Below are 8592 nucleotides of genomic sequence, written 5' to 3'. Positions count from 1 at the left end.
CGGGGGAGGCCCCCGGCACCTCCTGGGCCCCTGCCCCACCGCGGGGCTCAGCCCAGAGACACACTGCCCTGGTGGGAGGACGGGGCCTCCCAGCAGCGTCAGTGGGTCGTGCTTAACTGGGGAGTGCTGCTGGCCACCACCTCCCCAGGCCTGTCCTCACGGGGACCTGGGGCAGGGATGCTCAGCTGGGGACATCTGCGCTGCAGCCAGCCAGGCTCCCATGGGGGCTGCACCTCCCCATCCCCTTGTCCCACATGCAGAGACGCATGTGGGGGGGGGGGGGGCCACCCCAATCCCTTGTCCACAAGGGGGGGGGGGAGGGGGCCACCCCAATCCCTTGTCCCACATGGGGACCATGGCACGAGGGGAAGCAAGGCTTGACCTTGAGGGTGAGGGCATGGTGAACACCGCTTACAAGCCCTTGGCGTCCATCTGCCATTGAACGAGGCACCTTCCCACCCCCCCCAAGATCGCAGGGGACCTGTGGCCACAGAGGCTGGTGTCACCACGAGACGCCCTTCTCTCCCCACACCCTCAGTCCCCGCCGTGTCTGGGCGCAGCTCGGACCGGGGAGGTGGGGAAAGCAGGCGGGGTTTCTGCTGCGGTCTGTGGTGGTGCATGTCTGCAGGCTGTGCTCTCTCTTCCCTTCCAGGCATAGAGAGCGGCAGCACTGAACACAATTACGAAACTGTTGATGACAACGTGCAAAAGACAATTCGCAAAATGCAGGCGATTTTTCCTTTGTAGTCCTCTAGTTTCTGGAAGCCACCCAGCCTCCAAATACCCTTAGACCTTACATGACATTGGTTACTTGCAGAGGTTAAATACAGCCCTAGGGATCCACAGCACAACCTCCAACGGCCTCGATCCTGCAGAAAGGTGCCCACTTTCCTCAAAGGCAAGCAGCCTGTACGCTGTCAGGACAGCCCTGGGCACAGACTAAATCCCCCTGTTGTGCTGTGGGCTGTGTCCTCAGCTGTCACCTGTGGGACTCTCTGACAGCACCAGACAAACATACAGCTGGGCGGCCACCAAGATGCCACTGAGATGCCAGCCCAGGCCCTGGGACACGGATCTCACTCTGCTCCGCTGTGTTGCCACGGTGTCTGGGCTGGGATTACAGATGCTTCCAGACGGAGTTGCTTTGGGGCCAGCATGTCCAGACACTGTTTGGCACGCGGGGTGGGATGGGGTTAGGAGGAGACATGACAAGGTACTTCACACAGTGCAAGCTATGCCCCAGCTGGGGCCCAAACCACCGAGTGACACATTTGTACAATTGCGTGACAGAAACCCACTTTCGTAAGGCAGAAGCTGCATTTTTCTCAAGTACAGCCAAACTCGCTCCTCACTCTGGCCTAATTTCTCACCAAAGTTGTAGAAACATTGTAAAAACGTTGTGGCTTTAGGTTTTGCTGGCTTTTTCATCTGTTTTTAACTGCACTTGCAACTGGAAGCAACATCTGTCCTAGACCTCCATGGTCCCCTCCTGCTTGTGAGCATGCTTCTCGCACTCTTGTGGATTCTTGGCACCTACAAAGGCCCCTGCTGCACTCATGGCATTGGATACAAAAAATGACCTGAAAACCAAATAAGGACCAAAGTTCAACTCTTCTTTTCCTGGAAGTTTAGCAAAGCCCTGGGAAAGTGGCAGAGACAAAGACCTCATAGTCCTGATGTGCATAAAGGGAAAAGAGCTGATGAGGGGAGAGCTTGACACCGAAAGCAAGCAGGTGTTTCACTCCTGCATCATGCGCTGCACTCCTTTCAAATCAGAGCTGGAAAATAAATTTTAAATTTCATTTAAGATCAAACTGGTTTTTTCCCCCTCTCCCAGTGAAGAGTAGCTTTGGGTTCAGTTTTTCAGTTCATGTCATTCCTCACTCAGCGCCTAGGGCAGAGTCCCAAAGCTGCAGAGAGGATCTCATTCATTCGAGCTTGGCTCGAGCCCTAGTTTGGGTTTGGGCTGGTTTCCTTCTCTGGCTCTGTTTCTGCCCTGGGATTTACACTCAGTATTAGCACTCTCTCCTCAGATCAGCATCGTGAGAGACGCACTGACTATTGCTGTTGAGGTCCTTTCACTGAATACTCACCCAAGGAGGGAAAACCCAGCTCTTACCTGCAAGCAGGCACCAGCCATTCATTAACAGCACCTAAAGCATAGGATCAGAGAATCACAGGATGGTTTGGGTCGGAAGGAACCTTTAAAGATCATCTGGTCCAACCCCTTCCACTGGATCAGGTTGCTCAAAGCCCCGTCCACCCTGACCTTGGACACTTCCAGAGATGGGGCATCGACAACCTCTCTGGGCAACCTGTTCCAGTGTCTCACCACCACCATCATAAGGAATTTTTTCCTTATGTCCCATCTAAACCTACCCTCTTTCATTTTAAAACTGTTGCCCCTTGTCCTGTCACTACAGGCCATGGTAAAATGTCTCTCTCTCCGTCTTCTATATAGGCCCCCTTTAAGTACTGAAAGGCCTCAAGAAGGTCTCCCTGGAGCCTTCTCTTCTCCAGGCTGAACCACCTCAACTCTCAGCCTTTCTTCATGGCTTCATACGATCTACAAAGCTTCAACCAAGAGACCCACTGCAGTGGCAGAGGCCAACAGGTGTTTAAGTCACCCCAGAATCCAGTTTTTCCTTCTCCCCGGGGAAAAACTAATCACTGGACTATGGCTGGGGAGAAGATGGGCTGCAGGGAGGAGGGGAGCAGAGCACAGAGGAAACCAGAACAACTGAACACGCCCAAGAGTTTTTCCTTGTCTCCTTTATTTGAGCCAAAAGCATTCCGAGTTTGGATTTCGCTGTTAGTTCACAGATAGTTTTAAATGCAAACTTTCTGAGAAGCAGCCAACGCTTCTGTCCCCTAAGACTTATTCCAAATCGTCCTGCTAGCCAGACAACAGCAGATGCTCCTGGATGCTTTGAAGATCAAACAGCAAATGGAGACTAGGCAAAGACAAACTCCCTCCCCAGCCAATGAGTTTTTCCTCTCCAGCCACATCACGTGTTTTGTCCAGTCACACAACTACTCTCTTTACTGCGAGCAGTTCCATCCATCTTCACTTCCAAAAATCATCAGGGATTTTCTTCCTAACCTGCAACTTCCTGCAAAAGGGAAATGACAGTACTCTTGGCTTCCAGGTCTGCTAGACGCCGTAGCCTGGGAGTTCACCTGTCACACATCTATAGCACAGTTCAGCCCCAGAAGTGCACCCATGGGCTACAGCTGTGCCACCCTCTGAACCTGAGCAGCACACCTGGGTTTTGCCCCAGCCGTGACGCCAGAAGCAGATGCCCTGGGTCCAGCAGCCAGCCCCACAGATGCGCATACAGGGAAGAACTGCTTTTTCAAAGCCAGGTCACTTCACCAGTCCCAGGTAACATAAACCCCACGACTTGCAGCTCCCGTGGCACCCGCAGTCGACCGGCCCGTGAGCCCACCGGCGTCAGCCCTGGCTGCACGTGCTGTTTGTCCAGCAGGCCCCTGGGAACTCGGCAGGCAGCAATCAAAGAACAGGTCAGCGCGGCGCAGCAAACCAGGCTCCCATCTGGCAGGCAGGAAGCGCATTTCGGAGTCTCAGCGTTCAGCTTGAAAGATCCTGGGTCCTGCTTTTCAGAAAGGCATTCACCACAAAAGCTGTGGTTCCTCTTGTGAGAAGTGACACGCCTTACAGGGTCACGGTGAAAAAATGCTCCAGAATATTTTATGAACTCCTGACATGTTGTCATTAACAAATGCAAAACAATTCCAAGAAGGTAGTTTCAGCTTTGTGTTTTAGATAACAGGAAGCATATCATGACTAAGAGGGCAGAAATACGCTGAAGCAGCTGCTCTCAGCATGCTGCCTCCCTGAACAAGGCAGGATTGTGCAGAGAAACAGGAGAAGCAAATCTGTTATCTCCACCCAGATGCATCACCAACATCAACCCTGCTGTTTCCTAACTTAGTGGGTTTTTTGGTTATGCTTTAAAAATAGTTTAAAGAAAAACTTGTACCACATGAGGTAATTCATTTGAGCTTCAGCTAAAGTACTTTTGGTGACAGAAATGATCCTGGCTGTATTCGGAACACTGATACAACATGTAGCTTTCTTCAGTAGTACAATTATTTAATTTCTTAGTGCCCAGACATTCACTTCAGTTTGACATTTTAAAACAATTTACTTCAAAAGCTAAGGAAAAAAATAACTATAGTTAAAGAAACTCTGAAAGCATGGGCTGTGCTTTTACCCACATGGCTAAGTTTTGTCAACGCAGATGGTTTTCTTCTTTAGGGAAGAAGAAAAGCCTCTAGAGCCACACATGCGTGCAAGGCTATCCAAGTTAAAATTTTATTGGAAACATTGAAAAGCTCTAGTAACAAGATCACCTCATAGTACAAATATAGATTTAAATGCATAAACTAAACCAGTTAAAAATCTATTCATGATTACTGTACATTAGTGGAATATTACTCTTGGCTACCCACTTTGTGAATGAAATAGAATGAAAGCTGAGTTAGGAGAAACAGCTCTAGAAACAAAAGACAATCTGCCCAGGACAAGATTAGAAAGAGGCTCTTTCTAACACAGGCATCCTCTAAGGAGACAAAAACAAACGGAAGGCTCTGAAGCTTTGAGCAGTTCCGTTTTCCCATGTCTGTTTATGCTTTCAGTCACATGGTCACAGCATATAATCGAGTCCAGTTAACAGAATCCTATACGTTCTGCTTGTCCTTGAATTCCAAGGAGGCACTGACAGAGTAACTGGGACTTTCACAGGCTAGAAAGAGCAAAGATCACCTTCCAGGTCGCAAAGCTCAGCAGGATAACTTGATAAATGGACAAGCATTTGCTTAGAACTAAACCCAGCTGGAAGTAACTTCACTCAGCGTCCGTTGACTTATAATGATCATCATCCACAGTGGAGTAGATGTGTCCCTCGCTGCTAAGGAATTCAACAGCTTGCCTTTGAAGGAAAAAAAAAAAGCAATTGCTAACTAGTTCGTATCAACACCTTTCTCTCGGGGATTTCCCATTTACAGACCCCATCCCTACTGTTCCCTTCTGGCATCTGCCAAGGGAAGCTCTCGCTGGCTCCATCCTGTGAGCAGTTTAAGTGCTGCTCCACCAGCCAGTAGGGACAGAAAGTTTCTCCAAAGCTATGGCAATATGCTCCCCCAGCAGCTCTTAGACTCCGCCTGCCACAGAGGGGAAGGCCACTACTCTCAGTACTTCCCAGGTAAAAGCAGTACCTACCACTCTGCTTCAAAGGGGACAGAGCACAGAAAGATAATGGATGTTAATTACTGTCTTTAGGCTTCACTGTTTTTCTAAGTCTCAGGGAGGAGAAGTTGTAAGAGACAGCAAAGGAAAAGAGAACAGAAAGAGTCTATTCCAAAGTTTTGATCCGTGTGTAGAGAGCAAGGCAGTCCTTGAACAGGAGAAAACAGTGCTGAGGCACTGCAGTACTCCCCGGTGCCTATTACTTTGCTACTGAACTGTTAAACGGCTCGTTCTGAAAATAGGGAGTGAAGCATTTTATCACCCTTTCAACTGACAATGGCTCATTCCAAGCTGTTGAAACTTCAAAAGCTCCGGCTCACTACTGCATCCTACTGGGAACATCTGAAATTACTAGTGCTGTTGAACAAGTAAGGATCTGGGCTTGCCCACTAGTTTCCTCTCTGCCTCCTTTTATCAGACTCCAGGAAGGACCACCTGGATTTCCAGAACATCCTTCGTTTCTACACACTTACTTGATTGTTGACATGCTCATATTGTGGAGCTCACGCTTCAACTCTTGAAGACTCATACCTTCTGGGACAGGACAGCTTTTAATCAAGTTCAGCACCTGCAAAAGCAAGAACCACCATTTGCACACAGCTAGGCTTCTCTATCATCGATGGACAGCAAGGTCGAGGAAGAGCTATCCGCCTTCCAAGAGTAACTGAGCTTTCATTTCTTTGTCCTACATCACGCCGCAGCAGCCTCCGCTGCGACTACTGTGTTCCTGGCGAAGCTGCTTGCACCTACCTGACTCTGATGTGCAGTGAGTCCATTCACTGGTAGGCTGCCACCTCCTCCATAGCCCCCCATGTCACCCATCCCAGCAGAGGAAAATGACTGAGGCACGCTTGACGCTGACTGAAATTACAAGAGTAAAATTGCTGTGGTCACACAGGCTGCCGCAAGCCCACGGCATTAAAGACTCCGTGTTATTTCAGAGAGACAGTAATTGAAAATAGATTCCCAAAAGAAACTGCTGGAAACGGACTGCAACACAATCTCTCTCCAAGGAAGCCAGGACTCCTGTTACACCTTTGCTGTAGCCCTCCAACAGCTTCAAGCCTTCCAGCCCCACAACTGGTATACAATTTCCTCAACGAACCAAGAGGTCCCTCTCTTTGGGAGATAACCAGTAACCCAGTAAGGGCCAGGATGGAATCGGGATCTTCAATTATGTACGTACCATAAGATTTTTTCTGAGGATCATATGCGCATTGACAATCTCTAGTATGTGTGTGGTGAACTCATTCATATTTTCCAGAGGCATGATCTTAAATGCCACCAAGCTTTTCTTATTCTTTCAGAGAGGAAAAAAAAAAAAAAGGCAAAGAAAAAATATTAACATCACAGCAACGGGAACATGCTTAACAGCCAATCCAACCATTCTCTCCAGGAACAGGGAGAGTGGTGGGTAGGGAGCTTGTCTGCACATAACTAGTCCAAAATTTCCTGACTTACATTTTCATATGTGATTGTGCAAGACAACGCAGACAGGGTAACTTCTCTTTTAAACTGGCTGGTAATTAATTTCACTTTGCTTTAAGGCATGCACCATTCTTTGAATATTTATTCGTATATTTAGTTATAAAATTTAGTTACAAAGCAACCACATCACATAATATGCTACAAGAAGCGTCCCCATTAACCAGAAACCTGGTCTAAGCTCTACAGTACAAACACCCAAGAACCTGGTCCGGTACTCTGTTCTGCTGAAAACAACGCACTGATGAAGAACGGCATTTTAAATGGGTACTCTGTCCTTCGCATTTAGGAACAATTAAAGTGTTATTAAATACAGCCCTGGCAAAAACATCGAAGGATTGGATGAGCAAAGACCACTGTTAGGTGGATATTCTAAAGGGAGCCCACTAACACTGTGCCAGATCACCAATCCGTCACGCCACTGCTCCAGCCTCGTGACTTGAGGAGTCAGACATGGGTAACATCATCTTACCTGGAAAGAACGAAGATGACCAGCTACTTTTACGTAAGTTCCTGGAGGTACCACAACGTTCTCGCCACCTGCCTCCTAACAGAGAGGAAAAGGAGAAAAGAAGGTTTTGCTGATTCACGTTTCCATTTCTCCATTATCACAATAAATGTCTTAGGAAAGGAGACTTATCTCAAACACACACGAACAGCATGCCTTCCTACATCCAGTAAGAGCAGTTGGGTAAACATAACCATAAATGAAAAATAGAGAAAAAAATATTTGCTCGTTTGAACACACTGTACACTGGTCAAAGCCAGTTGTCTGCTCTGCTGTCTCTGTCCACTTCTGAGAGATTTTCACAGAGCAACAAGAGGAAAGAACTCTCAAATAGTAAAAAAGCAGGGGTTCAACTGTGTAACTTGGCTAGGAGAACGGAAGCAGTCCAGAACTTTTTTTGAAGTTATGATAAACTTGCACAGTTAAGCCAACTGAATGTCTGCCTAATTACTCTCCCAAAGTTGTTCAGCTGAACTCAGCTGTTTGCCTTCAAACATATGTTACAATAACATGGGCTAGCTTTAAAGGCCTGCTGTACCAGCAGTGAAAATTATCAGCACTTCAGGAGGCATGCATCAGAAAACAAGACAGTATTCATCTGTACAGGTCTCCGCCTCAATCACTGAGCCACATAGAAAAATCTCTGCTCACTCCCTCTCCTTGTGTTTCTACACAAAGGTACTGAGCATGCACACCTCAGTTCAGCTATGAAGTAACGGTTGAGCTTTAGCAGCTAAGCTCTAAAAAACTATTCAGAGTGATTCAATGTAGAACCACATATGAATTACAAAACAGGAGAAGAGTCACATCCAGCACCAGCGATCTCTGCTACAGCAGCATCTCCCTTGGCTTTCAGAGGCATGTTATTCCTAAAACACTTTTCAGAACAGCCACATCTTTTTCATAGGTTTTCTCTCTTCACCACTCCCAAAGGTTTTAAAGAGGTGCGTTCATAAGGAATATGGTGCTTACATCAGTATCAACCCACTGCCTGACATCCATCGGGGCTGCCGTCATGTCGTCCACTTTGTAGAGAATGTTTGTCGGTGCTTTCTCAGCGTGCCGAATTATCCCCATAATGGTAACCTGCGTTGGAAGAGGGAAGAGTTTATCCGGGAAGGCCCCGGGAAGCGAGTCTCTTTTCCCCACAGCCTTCCCGCTCTCCAGGCACCCACCTGGGAGATCTCCACATCGCGGATCCGGAAGGTCTCGTCGACCTGCTCGGCTGCCAGCAGCTGCGACACGGTGCAGGGCACGATGTTCTGGGAGCGGATTCTCTGCAAGGGTCGGCGGGGCCGTCAGCGCCGCCGGGGAGCGGCCGCCCCTC

The 8592-nt window shown here is 48.3% G+C and overlaps 2 protein-coding genes across 2 annotated transcripts in view; one reads left to right on the top strand and one right to left on the bottom strand.

The window, feature by feature from the left end:
• The window catches only part of THEMIS2 (thymocyte selection associated family member 2), a 7920-nt gene extending 7173 nt beyond the window's left edge, over positions 1-747 (top strand). Inside the window, 1 exon segment of the mRNA XM_019474007.1 lies at positions 653-747. Coding sequence (XP_019329552.1) covers positions 653-747 — 95 coding nt within the window.
• Positions 748-4315: 3568 nt separating this feature from the next.
• The window catches only part of RPA2 (replication protein A2), a 5487-nt gene continuing 1210 nt past the window's right edge, over positions 4316-8592 (bottom strand). The window contains exons 2-8 of the mRNA XM_009286660.1: positions 8441-8542; positions 8238-8351; positions 7230-7304; positions 6459-6572; positions 6023-6133; positions 5746-5840; positions 4316-4955 (exon numbers count right to left, since the gene is read on the bottom strand). Coding sequence (XP_009284935.1) covers positions 4871-4955; positions 5746-5840; positions 6023-6133; positions 6459-6572; positions 7230-7304; positions 8238-8351; positions 8441-8542 — 696 coding nt within the window. The 3' untranslated portion in view covers positions 4316-4870. The remainder of the gene's footprint in view (positions 4956-5745; positions 5841-6022; positions 6134-6458; positions 6573-7229; positions 7305-8237; positions 8352-8440; positions 8543-8592) is intronic.

The sequence above is a fragment of the Aptenodytes forsteri genome, unplaced genomic scaffold (assembly GCF_000699145.1).
Source record: "Aptenodytes forsteri isolate BGI_AS27 unplaced genomic scaffold, ASM69914v1 Scaffold40, whole genome shotgun sequence".
Classification (NCBI taxonomy): Eukaryota; Metazoa; Chordata; class Aves; order Sphenisciformes; family Spheniscidae; genus Aptenodytes; species Aptenodytes forsteri.
Note: the sequence above shows the minus strand (reverse complement) of the source record. Positions and strands in the feature narration are given on the sequence as shown.